The 18735-nt window shown below is 43.3% G+C and overlaps 1 protein-coding gene across 6 annotated transcripts in view; it reads left to right on the forward strand.

Annotated features, from left to right (window-relative positions):
- The window catches only part of MYO16 (myosin XVI), a 570453-nt gene that overhangs the window by 339464 nt on the left and 212254 nt on the right, over positions 1-18735 (forward strand). For all 6 annotated transcript variants that reach the window (XM_036893691.2, XM_057494602.1, XM_057494601.1 and 3 more), the window contains exons 17-20: positions 10124-10235; positions 13480-13597; positions 14384-14455; positions 17430-17571. In XM_036893691.2, coding sequence (XP_036749586.2) covers positions 10124-10235; positions 13480-13597; positions 14384-14455; positions 17430-17571 — 444 coding nt within the window. The remainder of the gene's footprint in view (positions 1-10123; positions 10236-13479; positions 13598-14383; positions 14456-17429; positions 17572-18735) is intronic.

An 18735-nucleotide genomic window follows, 5' to 3' on the forward strand; every position in this document is an offset into this window, starting at 1 on the left:
GAGCCAGGTGAGTAAGCTGGCCCCTGGCCCCCGAGGCCCCGGGGAGCACGAGGAAGGTGCACTTCTACACTCAGAGCGGATCAGGATCCACCCAGTTAGGTAGTGTTCCGCACAGCAGAGGAGGGGAGAGGAGGTTCGGGCATTGTGAAAATCTCATCCGCGAAACGGAAGGAGAGGAGAGCGAGAAAGGGCAGAAAATGGAAACAATGCATCTGAGAGGAAAGTGAAATTCCCTTTTAGGGTCGAAGGGGTCGCGTGATGTATCTGCGGGTGTGGCAGTCAGCACCACGTTTTTCTGTTTGCATGGCACAAGCATGTGGGGCAAGCTCTCGGGTGCGTCCCGGAGGGAGGCAGGGAGCAGTGTCCTCAGCAGGGACTGTTAGCTGACGGTCATGTGTCTGCACCATATATTCTGTGCTATTTACATGCCACAGGAGTTCTCGTGGCGGCTTCCTCAGTCACTGCAGAGCGATGCTCAGTTTACCCTTTATCCTAGTGTTACCGGCATGACTTCACACAACGCTTTCTCATGACTGTGTCCCCGGGGAAGGACTGAGCACCTGTCAGCCTTGGCTGCAGCCTGTTTCTGTACACGGACATACTGCCCGTGTGGGTGGGGCCGCCGAGCCAGCCTGGGATGACTTGGTGTGGCTGCCTGTGGCTCCTCCTGCCCCAGCAGATGCAGGCTTTGGCTTGTTAGGTCCAGGAAGGCCAGACCAAGCCACACGTTCTGAGCATAACTCCTCTGTCGCCCACTCCATTTCAGTCATTTCAGTATTGAGGGTCCCCTGTGAGTGTCTCCGTGCGGGAGATGCCCCTCTTCTGGCAGACGGGGCCCGCACCAGGCACTGGCTCAGGCCTGGACGCAGCCTGGAGGTCAGCCCCCAACGCGGGCATGTGTGACCACTCATTTCAGGTGTCTCCACCTCCGGCTCTCCCGATCAGGCGTGTTCAAGAAACAATTTAGTTGACCATAAGCATTCACTGTTTGAAAAATGGTAAGCATTTAGAATTTGTCTCGCCAGATGTTTTGAAGAAATACTCTGATCAGAAAAATATGGACAAACTATTCTGGGAATGTCACAGGGCCCAGGCTTTCTGAATGCATAATTGATTACATGGATTCTGTTCTCTTCCTGAAGACCACTGGCAGGGAGGGTTTCCTCCTTCCAAACAGAACAGTTTGTGGCTAATATATTAATATTTTCATTGGCGGAGATTAATGTATCTGAACCTGTGGTTAACAAAAGTCCTCTTCCCATTCCAGTGGGGGGACTTACAATTCGTTAATACTTTCCAGATAGTTTAAAAACAATAAAGAAAAGAATTTCCTTTTTAGGAGCACGGTTGGGGGTGGGAAGCCCAGGAGCAGCAGTTTACCTACCATTTCCCCAGTAAACGGGTAAACAGTGTTGTCTTTATTGATGCAGATGGTTGGATTTTTGCCTTCCCTGGTTTCTGTTTACATCTTAATCATCCCAAGTAGACGGCACCTTTGAGAAGACACTGTTCTTTTGTAATCTAGGTGGCAGATAAACACACTGAGCAAAAAGCATCCTTTTTGTAGTCTGTGAGCTTCTGACATGGTGAATAGGCCATGCACGTGGTTTTAAGTAGTAATACATTTTATTTATAGTGGAGTCTCATTCTTGGGCTCCCGTGTAGACACACAAGAGTCGTATTCCTGTCTGCTGGATGATGGTGAGTGGTGAGCTCAGGCTAAGCAGCTGCTTTTCTGTTTGTTAATTTTTTATTGAGATCTAATTGATATATAGCATTGTATAAGCTAAGGTGTATAATGTGTTGATTTGGTATCTATCAATCTATCTATCTAGATGGATACCCCCATCCTATCCTATGGTTATCATTTTTTTTTCTGGTGAGAACAATGAACATCTAGTCTCCCAGTGGCTAGGAGTTTATAATAGAGTACTGTAGACAACAATCGCTGCACCCTGCGTCACATCTCTAGGACTCAGGCACCCATTAAAAGCTGCACTTTTGCAGTTTCAGTGTGCCTGACACCACTGTGAGACAGGAGAAGCACGTGCAGGGGGATGAAAGCCCTTGAAATTCTATGATGGAGATTTTTGCAAAAGGCACTGTTTGTATTTGATATTCAGATTGTTACCACTACCCTGAATTCCCAGTCCTCGTGTCAGAGTGATGCCAGTTTCTTATGAAACCAAAGATATAATCACCATGTGGCCCAGCTATTGCGTTCCTCAGCATTTCTCCCCAAAAAGCAAAGACCTAGCATGCACCCAACAATCTGTCTGTAGATGTTCATGGGGACTGTACTCAGAATAGAATAGAAACAATCTGGGTGTCCCTCAAAGGGATGAATAGTTCAGCACATGGTGGTACATCCATACTGAGCAAAGAAATGGAGCAAATTATCAATACACTAACAGCCTGGATGAATTTCTGGAGAAAAATTCTCTTATTTTTTGAGATTCATACTTTCGTAGAGCTTTTTTTTTCTGATTTTACATAATAGTCATTGACTCTCCTATGGAAAAGGAGAAAAAAGAAAGAGGAAAAGAAATGTACCATAAACCCACGACATAGATAAAGCCCTGTACTCTTATGAGTGCATCCTTCCAAGCTGTCCTCTCTCTCTACTCTCTTAGCATTTTGTTTTCACAGGACTTATAAAACTAATTCATGGGGGGATAGAAAAATACCCAGGTTTCATGATTTAAACTTATCCAAGGGAAAGTAAAATGGTGCCTCCACCATGGAGGTGATGGAGCGTGAGACGGTGTCTGAGTGATGGGTGCCGTGAGGACAGAGACCGGGCTTTGCTCGATTCTGTCTCCAGGGCCTTTCCTTTGCCTAACACATCCCTGCATTTGACTTGTTGAATGGAGACATTATTAAGTGGCACTTTTCACATCAATTCAGACTTTCGTATGGTATTTTTCACTTTAACAGCCTAGAAAATTATTTTTCCTAGAATTTTCCTCAAGGGGAAATGACCATGCTTGAATAATTGGTTAAAATTTGGGGGAAAGGAACAAGCGAAAACAGTGGCTGGGACAGAGCTTTGCTGAGAAGCAGTGTTAGTTAGCAGGTCTCCTTTCAGTTACTAGCGTGACCAATATTGAAGGTCAAGAAGCTTCACTTAATTAACATATACCTTTATATAGTTGATAGTAGCATTATCAGAATTTCTGCAAATTGAACTACCTGATGTCAACAGTGTCTTTATCCTTTCTTGTTGTCACTGATGAAATCTAAGAGCATTCATCAAAGGCTGACTTCATGTAGAAGCTGATCAGTGTGTCTTCAGAAGAACATGGTGAGCTGACTGGAATATAGCTTTCCAGCCACATAGCTAAATTGTCTACGTTTTCTGTAGTCGGCCTACAGAATCAACTTGCCTCTGCACAGCCAGCAGAGCCATGCAATCAATAATCCACATTTAAGCCCATGATAAAAATAAGGTGTGCTTTCACTGTGTTCACACATCCTTCTCATTTAATTTCACTTTTCTCCTTCACCATTAAATGGAGGATCTGTCATATGATTTTCCTCGAGATTATAATGAAATACATTTTTAACTTTGCATCATTTGACTTACTTCAATGCAAATCACTTGCTTTCTGATACAACTATAAACAAAATTATCCACAGTCCTATCAAGAGCTAGATATGTTGTGAAGACTCCAGAATTTTAATATGTACTAATATTCATAAAGTAGAAGATTGCTTGGGCACCTGCACCTGTGTGTCAAGCCTATTTATGTACGTGTGCATATGTGCTTCATGCCTAGATATGAAGCATAAGGAGGTGAGTCCTATCACTTTGAAATTTATTGGTGTAAAATGACACAATATTTTACCAAAATAAGGTAGCTTAGAGCATAAACAGCAATAGCAATAGAAGTCATCTAACACAGCCCACCGTCTGATCCCCAGATCTCTTTCTTGACAAGCCTATTGAAATGGCTGTGTAGCCTCAGCTTCCCTACTAATGATGGGGAACTTGCTACCTAAAAGGCAGTGCATGACTATCCAGAAAGTGTATTTATTAGAAAATATTTCCATTTGCTGCATTGAAACCTAGCCTATTATTTATTAGAAAGTTTATTAGATGAGTAATTTATTTATTATTATTGAAAGTTTATTTATTATTATTCTTTTGAAGGTTTGAAATGTGAGGACACTTTGCAGAGGTGAGCCTTTCGACAGGAAGTTTATTTATTAGAAAATATTTCCTTATGCTGCATTAAGGTTCTTAAAGCATTTTTGGATTTTTGTGAAAACCCTAGTATATAGCAAATCTCAATAAATAGTATTATTTTCAGTTTTTTGAGGAACCTCCATACTGTTTTCCACAGTGGTTGCACCAATTTGCATTCCCCCCAGCAGTGTAGGAGGCCCCTTCTTCTCCACACCCTCACCCACACTTGCTGTTTCTTATCTTTTGGATGGTGGCCATTCTGACTGGTGTGAGGTGATTTCTTGTTGTGGTTTTGATTTGCATTTCCCTGATGATTAGTGACGTGGGGCATCTTCTCATGTGCCTATTGGCCATTTGTATGTCTTCTATCAACTATACTTCAAAAAAAAAGCTGTGCTATAAGCTAATAGAATCATATGGACTAAGTGAATGAGGTAGTTAATGATTTCCAGTGTGTGTTCCTCTGAGCTAATTCAGCAAGGTGCCTGAAGGATTCTGACACCAAATATACTTGGAAAATGCTATACACAGTATCCCATATAATGGGATATTATAAAAGGCTCTGATTAGTTTGCTAATAAATAAACTTGTTTAAATTTCTATGGATAAAGTGAAGGCTCCTGTGGCCAGGATTCTCACCTGGCCCTGGTCGGCTAGCTCACTACACAGGGGTGGGCAATATGTTGTTATTGACTCTATATAAAGAGCTCCACCCAGCACTCTGGGCGACACGGTAGCATGGCTGCAGGGCTGCAGGAGAGCAGAGGCTGGAGTGGTGGCAGCGCCAAGGACAGAGACTGAGATGGTTGTGCAGGCAGCAGAGAGGCCCAGAGGATGGCTGTGCGGGCAGAGACCGCCTTGCCGCATGCAGACTCGCTCTGAGTGGAAGGGATTCTAGTGACTGACCTGTCACCGTGGAAATAAAGTTGGGTATAACCCTTTCACCCCATGAACATTCTGCTGTCATTTCTCTGGTCTCACTGAATCCACAGTGAACTTGCCTGGGGCTGAAACCCATTGGCAAGACACCTTCCAAAAAATAGTATTTACAATGATACAACTCCTATTACTACAAATGTTAGTATCTCTGGATTTACCATTAATACAACCTAATTTTGCATATTGCCTTCTGTTTGGTTAATGTTTGCAACAACGAAATCCTTAGGATTTACTCATTCATGCTAAACCTATCTTACTAGTCTGCAGTGAATTTTGGGTTAAGATGTGCACTTGAGTCTCTTTGATTTCAAGTGGGATTTAGACTCAAAAGCTTTTCTCTGCCTCCCTGTCCAGTGTGGTTGTTTCCCCCACTGGCTCCACCATCACTGGATCCCATTATAATGTCAAAGATGCTTCCTGGGCATCCCGGTGGGGGCCTCCCCACAGTGACAGAGACCCCCACCCAGAGGGGAAGGGTACACCTGAGGGTTATTCTAACTAACTGTGACTATCCACTTCATCCGGTGGTGCAAGTGTAGGGTTGGGTCATAAAAGAGTACATTAAGAGTCAAATATCCTATGAAATCTTAGAATGTCATGTGACTTTGCATTCCACTTAAAACATATGCGTGTTTAGTAATAATCTCACTTTTTAATTCTCTACACACACATTTTCAAGCAAGGTGTTAACTCCAGGAAGAAGTCCTGTGATGCTGTTCAGGGCCCTCCTCCCCACCCTCTTCAGTGACCCCACTGGTGACCGACCTTGAGAAGCCCTGGGGGGTCAGGATGGAGTGCAGGTTGGTTGGCCAGTTACTGGCTTGGAGACCTTAAAGAAGCTTCAGTGCTCTTGTATCTTCAATGAGTAGGTGCACTAATAGTGAAGTGTGAAGATTAACTGAGGAAGTGCTTCTAAAGCATCCCTGCAAGGATTTGACAGGTGACACTAGTTGCCCTGCCCTTCCCTTTGAGTAGAATTAGGCCAACTATATTATTCCATCTACAATTTTTAATGATGCACAGCCCACATGTCCCAGGCTTCTGCTCCATGGTATAAACAACCTGTAGAGCCTTCCCTGGACTTATCAATCTTTCAAAAACAAAATAGCAAAGATTCTTGATTCAAGAATGACAGTATCTAATGTTTCTGACTCTGGACATTGGGATATCTATATTTTGCCAAACATTACTGTTCCAAGTTATGTATACATTAAAAAGAAGATGATTAAAAATAACAGGTTGTTGAGTTATAAGTATATTATTTTGAGAGACATCAGATAAAATACATTGAATATTGAATTTTAAGACCTGGACCCTGGGAATTCGTGGGACCATCAATTAATAGGAGACAAAATTGAGAACTTTCAGTCAGATGAAACACTTGAACACATTTGTCGAGAGTGATTTTCAACCACTATGTTGAGATTAGTGGGAAAACATTAGTGAAGTATAGCTAGCCTACAGGGAAAATCTATGACCTATAACCTACACACACTTTTACCTATTTTCAAGTGCTAAAAACATCTGGATGTCCCACAGTAATATTTCACATGTGATCGTCAACGTTTAAGTGATTCACATTGGGGAAAAATAGTCAAAAAATGAGAACTGTGATCTTTTCCTTTTATCTATTTATTACTTTTCTCTGTATGAGAATAATAGGAAATCATATTTTATAGTTAAAATATTCTCCATTGTTGAGAGCATTTGTTATCATTTCTGGAAATGTTCCTTCCTTCATTTGGCTTAGTTATTTATTGGATTAAAAACTTCACTAATGACAGAACCCTTTGACTGCAAGCTCCCCACATAGGCAAGAATGTTCTTCCCAAGAAATATTCATATTGTACATGTGTGCACTGCAGTCTGAGTGCAGAGAGCATACTGCACACACTATCTGACTTGATTCTCATAAAACCACCAAGAACTAGAAATGGAGACTTTTAAACTCAATTTTTCATCTATTTTTAGTCCATTTTAGAAGTAATAAATAAGGTTTTAAATGTCCTCAAAAAGAGTCAAATAAGATTCAACTCTGAGTCTCCAGATTCCTGGTTGTCATATTTACCGTGCATGTTTCAAACGTTTCTCTGTCCTCGTGTGTGGCTTCATCATTAAATGACGTCAAAGGGCAAATGAGTACTTTTCTCCCAAATGAGTACTAATATCCAATAATAACTTCTAATTTTTTTTTTATACTGGCCTTCCCATTTTAAGATACAGTTTTGCTGATGACTAAGAGCTGTATTTCTAGTAAAATCACCTTAGACGCTATTGAATAGTGGGAGAACGTTTTAATTTGTAGAGAAGACATTGAGTCTAATTTTTTGATCATCTTCATGCCAACAAGTTCTCTGGCTGGGAAGAAAATGCGACCAATCTTAAAGCACAAGATGCCCTCTCCACTGCCTTACTGTGACTGGGCCTCTCCCGGACTGCTACATTCTTGACAGCCTTGTTGGCAACTGCCAGGACTAAGTGAGTGCCACCTCTTCTTCCCAGAGTTGGCTGACATGGAAGCAGGGAGCAGGTCATGGGTGCCCCAAGTTATCTTGCCATGGAGATGCATGGAATAGAGGATGGGGAGGTGGCCATAGGTGGAGCTTATTAGTTACTTTTAAAGAATGTTTCAACAAACAGTAGTTTTCTGTTTTGGCACTGCCATGTTAACAGAAGCTAATTGTTCTTTGCAAGACGTGAAGGGGCTCCTCGCAGTGGAAGGCTAACCTCTGTAATATCAGCAAGTGCATGGGAAAGGGGAGACATCGGGAAGATGGGGGGCGGGAACTGCTGTTAGAGCCACAGGAATTAGGGGTGGTTACAATTTCCTGTTGTTAAGACTTCTTAGTCGCTGATATTTTGTAAGTTTTAGGCAGAATAACTCTGGCCGTCATAAGCCAGGCCCTCCCCAATGCTACTGCCCCTGCCCTCTCCCTTTGAATCCTCTGCCCCACTCCCCGCTCACCCATCGTGACTCAGGAGGAAGGCCCTCCGGAGAGAGCCCACCCACGAGCTGGCCTGAGCCCCTCCTGGGCCGCTGCGGTTCCCGCTGTCCTACCCACAGGGCCATCTCCAGAGCGTGGGTCTCGGATTCTTACGACTTTCCTCAAGCCTGCTTCACCCGGTCATCTGAGCTCAGCCTCTTCCTCTCCTGGAGAAACTGAAGCCTCCAAGCATGGTCCTCCCCTCGCCGTGGCCCCCACCTTACCTGCAGGGCAAGAAAGCCTCGTCCCATCTGCGGAGGGAGGCCCCCTCCATTGTCCTCTGGGTCCCAGGCCCTCTTCCTTCCTCAGCGACTTTCCCCCAAGCTCCCATGCTTCCCTTCTGCAGCCCTGCATCTGGGTATCAGGTGCTCTTCCCCGGCAGGTGAGCAGCCTGAAGCCTCCCCACCCCAGAGATGACCCCAAGAAGTCCCCACAGACCCTCTTCCGCACCACCTGTCACACCACCACCCGTTTCTGTGCTGTATGGTCTCCTTCCTGTCGCCATCAAGCTTACAAATGTGTTATCCTTTGGTTTCGATGACTCGGATGCCTTTTACTCCCTTCCTGAGCCTTCAGACCTTTCTCCATCCCTACAGTGTCGGAGGCTCCCTTCGGGTGAGTCATGCGCTCCCATGCCTGGTCACCGCCTGCTGGCCACCCCGGATCTCACGTGCTCATCTTCTCTGAAGTCCAGGTTCTTACAGCCAGTTATTTCTTGGAACCCCACTAGAACTTCAATAAGTAAAGTCATTGTGACTATATAAAATATAAGACTTTCTCTCTCGAAAAATATACTCCCCCTCCTGAGGCACTCTGGTTGACGGAGCCGCCATCCCACCTGTTCCCCAGACAGGATCTTGAAAAGCAGCATTGATGCCTCTCTTCTCTCCGTCTGTACCCAGCCTGTCCTCCCCTGGAGTCCCGCCTCCCGGACACCAAGCCCAGGTCTCCCAGCACCCTTAGCTTCCTCATCTCTTTCCAGATAATCTTTCACTGGGCTACCAAAATTATCTTTCTGAAACACCAGTTGGAGCCTGCTGTTTCTTTGTGTCAGGACCTCCAGAACAGTCCATCACTTCCAAGACGTAACTGACACACTTCTGCAAGAGATACAGAACTGTGGCCGCATGTCCAGCCTCCTCAGTCTCTGCTTAGGCTCCAGCCTTGCTGACATTCCGAGCCCCCCCTCAACCCCGTACACCGTGCGCACTCCGTCCTGGGTGCCTTGGTACCTACCTGTTGCTCATCATTCCAGGAACACCTGTAAGTCCTGGACGTGCTCGGCAAATTCTTATTCAGGTGTGACCTCTGAGGGCAGAAGCCTCTTCGTGCTCACAGGCTTTCCTCACCGTCGGCCCTGGGCTCATCTCCTTCCCAACACGTAAAACGCCCTGTGGCCATCTCTGTCGAAGGGCTACCGCCAGACCGTGTTGTCGCTAAAGCTTCTGTTTTCTCTGACCCGGGGCCCAGAATGCAGTATTTTTGTTGTTGTTGAACATCCAGGGATAAGCCCTTTATTATCTTTATAGCCTCAGCTACTAGTATTGTGTATTCGGTTGGTGAATCCTACCTGTTTGCTGAATGAAAGGAATAAATCAAAAAATTAATCAACCACTTCAATGAAAACATACTGACAAGAAAAAATAGTAAATTACCCTAAATTAAAAATTTTTAATACAAATATTAATTAAATAAAGCATATGGTAGGACTGCCCCAAATTTCCACATGAGGTACCCAGAACACTTGTGGCTGTCTCTTTTCAGCAGGAAGGGGACAGCGGAGGTGAGAACCAGGTAGAACAGTGTAAATATGTTCTGGTACAACAAGAACTTTTTTTTTACTTCCTGAAACATCATGTGATATTATGTACCAAAGCCTCGTAAACACACAGGCACACGATGTCCAGGTGATTTCCATTATTCTGGAGACCACGTGTGGCTGGAGAGGCTTTTCACATTGGAGTTTGACTGCAAGCCAAGTCACAATGGTATGTGCTTTTTATCCCAACAGGTATTTGAGCCACACCCTTCCAGAAGATGTGTCATCCGCAGAGCATTCTCTGAACAGGGAGAAATTCACTGTTTTGAGACAAGCCCTGAATGTAGTCGGCTTCAGTAACTTGGTGAGTCATGTCATAAATATTTCACTGAGAAAACCAGCCTTCTACTAATTATAAACGTTATTCACTCCAAAACATTTACTGATTCTCTATTATATTCCGGGTATTGTTGCAAACACTCATGACTCAGCAGAGACCAACCCCAGTCTCTGTGTTCTAGAGTTTACATTCTAATGGGGGAGGCAGACATGTACAGACGATGTGCTCAGGGGTACAGGTACTAGGAGACAGGCAGAGTGACAGGTGCGGGGCTGTTGTCCTCAGGGGGTGGTCAGGAGACCTTTTCCCAAATGATCGAACAGATCAAAGAACTTTACATTGCCTGCCTCTGGAGAGAAGGGGCAGATCTAAAGGAATTGTTTCCTGCTTAGAGTCACTTTGGAAAGTAATCTGATAACTTTATTAAAATATCTTCCTGAACAACATAAACATTTTTTTTCTATTCTTAAGATTGACCAAGTACCCAAGTCTTATGAAGCAGTAAAGTACAATTTAAAATGTTTAAACCACTGCCGTCCAATAGAAATGTTTGTGATCTTAGAAATACTCTGGATCCGTGCTGCACAGTGTAGTAGCCGCTAGCCTGCTGTGGCCATTGGGCAGGGGAAACGTGGCTGGTAGAAACCAAGAAAATGGGTTTTTAATTTTTATCAGTTTTAATTTAAATTTAAGTGGTTATGTGTGGTTAGTATATCCATCACTTCATTTGAGCTTGTGGGTGACAGGGAGGGTCACAATTTAGTTACTGAACTGAGCGGCACAGCACAGGTCTTGCGAGAAGAGGTGTGAGATGCTCTAAGCCCTGAGACCGCTCAGAACCTGCACGAATCTCTTTCCCTTATGCAGGATCTGTTTCTCCTCGTTACGGCTGGTGTCCTTCTGAATTACAGCCTGTTGCTCATTAGCAGTTCACAGAAGATCAGCTGGGTACATTGGCATGCCCGTAGTTCAGGGACCCAGACTGAGTCACAGGTTTAAATATGTTCTTTTTCTTAAAGCAATAAGTTGATTGATTTGGGTCTTTGTTTCTTTCTCTTGCCCATGTAGATGTGGCTCAGGGGTCAGCAGGTTAGTAGGAAGGGGTACAGGGGTAGCAAAAAGGGATGGCTAAGGAGATGGGACTCACCCTGGTGAATTAGCTCCGGCACTTGGCTTCCCTCCTCCGTTGGCCTGTTCATGGTCTGGAGTTCTCGGGACGTGTGTGATCATATGGCATCTTGGGGGTCTTTTTGCTCCAATTATCCAGTCTCTGCATTTCTGCCTTTTATTAACTCCCACCCATTCACAATGATTTTTGTCCTTGCATTGCTGCGGTTGTACTTCTGTCTGATTTTGTCCCCCTTTTTCTGTGCCAGAAATTTCTGCTTCCTTATAGGAAACTGGGATATAGGAGTGGCTAAGGAACCATTCTACCAAAGCGCCAGTTGCTTGGAAACAGGGCTTTAAATACCTATGATTGATCCTCAGAGGCAGGACAACAAAATACACCTTGTGCCTTAGGTGCCTTGTAGAGAAGCTAACAACCTTTTTAATAAAAGAAGTGTGGTTTAACAGAGACGTGAAGGCCATCCCTTCTTTGAACCTGTGGGTGACAGGGATGGTCACAATTTAGTCCTTTTAGGAGGGATAGATCATGTGCAGTGAGGTTGGAGGAAAGGCATTTCTGGGCTGGTGGGGCACTTGAATCAAGATGTGTAAGTGACGTGGTCCTGGGAGGTCTGTTCATAAAGGTGCCTCTGCCCCCACCCTCCAGCACCCTGGTAGCCCGCCAGCAAGATGGTGGGGGCACTGCTCACGGCACAGACCCAGCGGGGGCCCCTCCCTCTGCTCACGGGCCAGCTCATTGGTGCCTCTGTCGCAGTGTCCACCACCTTGTGCTTTGGGTTATGGCTGCTTCCCATAGCTCTTTCCCCACCACCAAAGGGTGAGATCCTGAGGACAGAGCAGAATGCTCCCTTCTGTATATCTGGAAGCACCGAACTCACAGAGCCCTGGGCAATATAGTGAGCACCTACTGCATGTATTAAAAAGGGGGGAAATGTCACAACACCTGTAAGAGGCAAAATGTTATTCAAACAAACATAAGTGAATACAGTTGGAAGCACTGATTTGTGATTTGGGGGTTACCAGAAGCATTTGTAAGTCATGCCACAATCATAGACGACGTACCTGGAAGTGACTTAGAGCTCTTCCTTGTCAAGGGTCTCATTTTAAAGATGATGCATTTATACCTTACGATGAAAACGAGAAGTGTTAGAGGAAATTCATGGGGTCCCAGGGACTATATCATTTCAACTATACATTTATAAAGCAAATAAGAGTTGTTTTTAGTAAAACTTCCACAAGGCAGAGGGAGCTCTTTGTTTCCATGATTGGGAAAATGAGATGAGAATGTACAAGGTCACGTCATTTGCCCCACGTGGAGCTTAACCGATTTTACTCCAGACGTCATCACATCAAAGATATGTTCTTCTGGAGAAGGATATTTTTTAATGTACAGCTTTTCCTTAACTTTTCATTCTTGCCACAAAGTGATTGTCCAAAACCAAACTGAAGGTCTAATTTCTTTTTTTCTGCAGAATTCCAGATTCTTATGCTCCTTCAGCAAACATTCTCTTACTTCCTTCTACCTTCTGCTCAAAGACAGCTCTTGCTAACACCCTTTTTAAAATTTCCTTAATATACCTTAAAAACACGATTAGCATTTTGTTTACCTAGATGTAGTTGTTTGTATTATACCTTCTGTAATTTTCCAGCAGAAGTGGAAAATTCTGTAATGATATCAGTTTATCTCATAAGAGAGATGATGAGCAGGTGGGCACCCTAGCGCCCACCCTGTAACAAAGCGGCCACAGAGGCTGTGAAGTCAGAGCAGCCTCCGTTCACGGCTCCGGGTCAGCCCCAGAGGGCCTGTGACACTCAGCCAGTCAGACCATCACTGTGCTGTGATGCATTTCTCACTGTGATACTTACCTAGAAACTGTCAGTGTATATCAGAGCTCCACCTCCTTCCTCTTTTGTTTAAGGAGCAGAAACATTGATTTAGAGGAAGTGTGTTTTGAATCGTAAGATTTTGATTTTGAACCAGAGATGGTAGTTCCCTGGCTGCGTATTTGGGGTCTGAAAAATCACAATCCCCTTGACAGGTCCGCATCCACTTTGTTAACCTACTTTTAGGTTTTTAAAGGACGTGTCTTTTCACCTTCTAAGCAATCCTGTTCATTTTCCCTATTTATGAAATGTGTAGGAAGTGGAGAATCTGTTTGTGATTTTAGCAGCAATACTGCACCTTGGCGACGTCCGGTTCGCTGCTCTGAAAGAGGCCGACTCAGCCTTTGTTTCTGACCTCCAGCTTCTGGAACAAGGTCAGTGAACAGATCTAATGTGAACCCCACGGCTTGCAGTTTTGCCAATGTGCCAGTAGATGGAGACACAGTACAGAAAAGCCAGGTGGAAGAAAGCCCTTTTTCCCTGAGCAGAATTATTCAGTGAGAAGGGCGAGAAAAAAAAAACTGTCTCCACTTTGTTCTTCTTTCCTATAAATGGTTGTGGGAATGAATAACAAGATGTACATCTGTGTTCGCATGGTGCCCACCACATGAACAGCGTCGATTCTTTGGCACATACTTGGGTTTATTTATGCTGTTTTTCTAAGTATTCTCCACTCCACCCCTGCCACCCAGTTTATTTCAGGGGCACCTGATTAGCTAAACATTTTAAACTGAATATAATTACTTCCCTTCAAAGATCTTGCCAAAAATCTCTCTCCCCTTTGAAGTTGCCTTGTTAGTCACTTCCAGATTTTTTCAAAATACCTTAAAACCACAGATTGTTGATGAACAGCATATTTTCCCCTCATCTCAAAGTAATTTAACCAGGGACTGGGGGGAAAAAAAGCCATTTAGGGCCATCTGTGAGGTCAAAGAGGGAAGAAACGCGTTGTGGCTAAAAGCGCAGCCCAGTGAACTCACTGACATTCTGATTACTATAAGCTGTTTCTTAGTGGACTTTGACGATTAAGGGAAAGTCTAGTTCTTTTCAACACATTCATTTTCTAATGGGTCAATAGAAAATTTACAAATTATAGCCATAAGATACAATGTTCTTCCTGTCAAAAAATATATACTAACTTTATGTTTTCCAAATGTTAGTGGCTGGATTGTTACAGGTATCAACCGATGAACTGGTGTCTGCTTTAACAACTGATGTCCAGTATTTTAAAGGTAAGCTTCACTGTTTCTGACTTTCACCTCTGTGCCGTTTCTAGTCTTCTCTGAAATATGCAATGTTAGTGCAACCTTGTCTCTCCCTACCTAGTGAAACTGTTTCTGTGAATTGAATGCCAAATGAGAGAAGCATTATTAACTCATTTGGTCGCTTGATATGATTCTGTGCTGTAAACTCTTTACACTCTTGAGAGACCATTTTGATTAACTGGTCACCTTTTCTGGCTAATCAGTCATTTTCGACAAATCACATCAGCAATCCAAGCGGACTGGTTCCAGTAAACCACCAGATGATTTGTGTAGATGGTGCCATGCTGATCTCTTTAATAAAGAGCTCTCCCTCCACCTCATCAGTCATAATAATAACTGCCATTTATGGGACACTTATGAACTGATAGGAATTGTGCCAAATGCTATAAATGTTGGAATTTTTTAATCCTCACAAATTGCTATGAAGTGGAAAAAACTATGTGCATTTTAACAGATGAGAAAACTAAGATTCCAAGGTGTTAAAGATGTTCAATAACTCTGAACATCAAGTCACTGGTAAATGGCATGTTTGGAATTAGTATCTAATGCTGCCTGGCTCGCAAGATGAATCTCCATGCCACCCGCATCCCTACTTGATGGGCAAAGACAGTAGTTCTCCTGCTTGGCTTCAGTCATTCATTAGAAACCATTGCCTCACCAACCTTCCTCTTCATTGGAATTTTGAGGACTCACCATCCATCTGATCTTGTTTCTCCAAATCACCACTCTTCTCACCTGCTGCTCCTGTTGGACCTACTTGCAGGCATTTAGTATGTGGCTTATCATTTCTGCCTCATCTCTAGGGTTCTCTTCCATGTTCTCAAACTTTACAAGTCGCCCATTATCCACTCAGTTGCCCAGAAGTCATTCTTGACGCCTCCGACGTCCTCCGTTGAGTAGATCAGACACACGCCCTCTGTCCTCTTTCGGGGCCTCTCTTCCCACTGCCTCTCTTCATTTCCATTGCCGCCGCCTTAATTCCTCACTCCTTCCCGAGGTTCGGGCAGGAGCATCCTTGCTAATCTCCTGTCGGGCCTTCTCTCATTCTGTGTTCCTTCCGCTCCGCCTCAGGAATGATCTCTCCGAAGTCCAGTCACGATCTGCGTCCACGGATAACGGTCTTTCCGAGGTCTTTCCCTCCCTTCCAGAGACAGTCTCCTCCCATTAGGTGGTCTAGGAGGCCCTTTATCATTTGGGCTGACCTCACTTATACGCTTCATCCTCGCTCATTTTCCCACCGTGCCCTTGCATCCAACCATATTCAGCTTCTTGAAGCTCTCCAAATGCATTATGATCTCTTACGACTTTTTTTTTTTTTTGTGAGGGCATCTCTCATATTTATTGATCAAACGGTTGTTAACAACAATAAAATTCTGTATAGGGGAGTCAATGCTCAATGTACAATCATTAATCCACCCCAAGCCTAATTTTCGTCAGTCTCCAATCTTCTGAGGCATAACAAACAAGTTCTTACATGGAGAACAAATTCTTACATAGTGAATAAGTTACATGGTGAACAGTACAAGGGCAGCCATCACAGAAACCTTTGGTTTTGCTCATGCATTATGAACTATAAACAGTCAGTTCAAATATGAATACTCATTTGATTTTTATACTTGATTTATATGTGGATACCACATTTCTCTCTTTATTATTATTATTTTTAATAAAATGCTGAAGTGCTAGGTAGATACAAGATAAAGGTAGAAAACATAGTTTAGTGTTGTAAGAGAGCAGATGTAGATGATCAGGTGTGTGCCTGTAGACTATGTGTTAATCCAAGCTAGACAGGGGCAATAAAACATCCACGTATGCAGAAGATTTCTCTCAGAACAGGGGGGGTGAGGTTCTAAGCCTCACCTCTGTTGATCCCCAATTTCTCACCTGATGACCCCCCTGTGATTGTGCCTGTCTTAGGTTGTTCCTCCCTTGAGGAATCTTACCCGTCTCTTACGACTTTTTAAAGAAGAAATTGAACTCTCCATGAATATCTAGAATTCAGCACATGCAGGTCTTCCTGCCTATGGCTGCCCTCATCTCCTTACTTGCCACGCTGGTCTCCCCTCGAGATCTCTGTCATGTTGATCTAGAGACCTCAGTTCTCCAATGACATAAATGGAACAGCGTGTGTTGTTGATCTCAGGGACCTTGAACTTGTAAGGCCCTGCCTCTTTATATTACCTGCCTTTTTCTTATATCTCAGACTGTTTCAGAAGCAGCTCTCCCCCCTCATCAGTGCCTCCCCTGATTGGCAACTCACTCAACCCGAGTCCACAGTGTCCCCTCATCACCTCACTCCCTGCTCGGCAGAGTGGCGGTGGGGATCTGGGTTGGCCATGGCACCCCTTCCTTCTGGACTTCCTACCAGAAATGCAGCCATAGGCTCAACTGACCTTTTTTTCCCTTAGTTTCTTCTCTGTTCTCTTCTAAAATATGTGTCATTCAAGATTTCAATCCCCATCTTTTGAGAATGATATAAAAATACCTTATGGCTCAATCTTGTTCCCAGACTTCAGATTCACATTTTGGTTAGCTGGACCATTTCTTTGAAAATATTTAAAATATGACAAATTTTCCAGATGGCCAAGTTTCCGAATGCCTTGGGGAGGATTCGAAATCCAAACCAGTGTTATCAGCAAACGTGTTAAAAGGGTCCTGCATATGGTTCCCTAATGAGAAGGAAATCGCACAGCCTGCATCTCCGTCAGAAGCTACGGTCAATGTGTGTAGCGAATGCGATTGCAGTGCAGCCATCCCTCACATTGGGGGAATATTGTATGTAATAACTGACAGAGACCTCATTTATTACAGTCATAATATGTATTGACATCTTTTGATGTGTGAGGATGTGTGGGGCATCAATAGGGATGTGCATACTTTTGTTTGCTTCTAAATGAGGGAAGCTTTGTTCTTAGGTCTCCTCCCCTTTCTACTCTTCCAGGAGATGTGATCACCCGACCGCATACCGTGGAGATGGCAGAGTTTTACCGGGATCTCTTGGCCAAGTCGCTGTACAGTCGTTTGTTTAGCTTTCTGGTGAATATCATAAATTGTTGCCTCCACGGTCAGGATGAGCACAGCAGGTAGGATTCATGGACACTGTCCTAGTTATTTCTGCCGTAGCCACCATTTAAAAAGCTTCACCTTTTAATGATGCTTCAAAATCCAGTGTGACACATACGTCACACCATCATTAAAGCATATCATTTTAACAAAGTGATTTTACTTAAAGGGTTTTATTGACTATTTTTTAGAGAATTAAGTCCCCACCCACACACATTGAATAAATGAGCAAATCATCTCTCATGCATAGAGACGCAAATGCATTCTCTGTGCACTGACAGTACCCATGGCCTCGTGAGCACCAGGAGGTATTTAAAAATATTAAGTCTATGAAGTAGGCAATCCAAGAATATCTAAAGCAAATTAAGTCTGTTGAGAAGCCCATGTCTCTCTAAGAACCAGTTTGATGATGTGTTTTGGATTGGTAATTCTTTGTTTTCTTGATTTATTCGTGGGTTATTTGGTGAAGGGTCTCTATAGTAATCATTTTGACTCAGCCCTAATCATCTTTAAGCAGTAGATTTTCAGGGCTGTTTGATGATCTAAAAACTACTTATCACCATGGCATCTTGTCAGTGGAAAACTTTGTTAATATTCTTGTCACTAATAATGACTTTGAGCAGGCCATTGGAAGCAAAATTGTATCCAGAAATCTTCACACATTTTTTAGTCTTTGAATAAACCTTTGAGAATTTCTTTGTTGTCCGTATAGTTGCTTCTTCACCAAATTCCTGAGAATTGCTGCCTTTATAGTTCTCAGAAAGCATTAGAACTAATATGTATAAATATGGGAGTTTTTTAAATAAATAGAGACATCTCAGAAGATTTCAAGGACAAGGGGATACTAAAATCCTCATTAACACATACACATATAAAATCCCACAGCACACTGATTGGCATATTCAATATATAGTCTGGGATTTGAGGGTATGTATAGTAATATCTATATTTTAGCAGATAGACCTTAGTATTTGGTATGGTGAGGGTTCTTGGCTTTGTTATTATTTCTAACTGTCAGTTAATTTGTGATTTTCCTTTAAATATGAAGATTAGTCACAGAATGATACTAGTAGGGTAAACCTACCAACTTAACCTTGTATAGAATTATTGGCATCTCTACTGAAGCTGACACTGAAAAATTAATATATAAATCCAGTTGCATTTAGAAACTTTTAGAAAATTTC

This window comes from Manis pentadactyla, chromosome 17, assembly GCF_030020395.1.
Source record: "Manis pentadactyla isolate mManPen7 chromosome 17, mManPen7.hap1, whole genome shotgun sequence".
NCBI lineage: Eukaryota > Metazoa > Chordata > Mammalia > Pholidota > Manidae > Manis > Manis pentadactyla.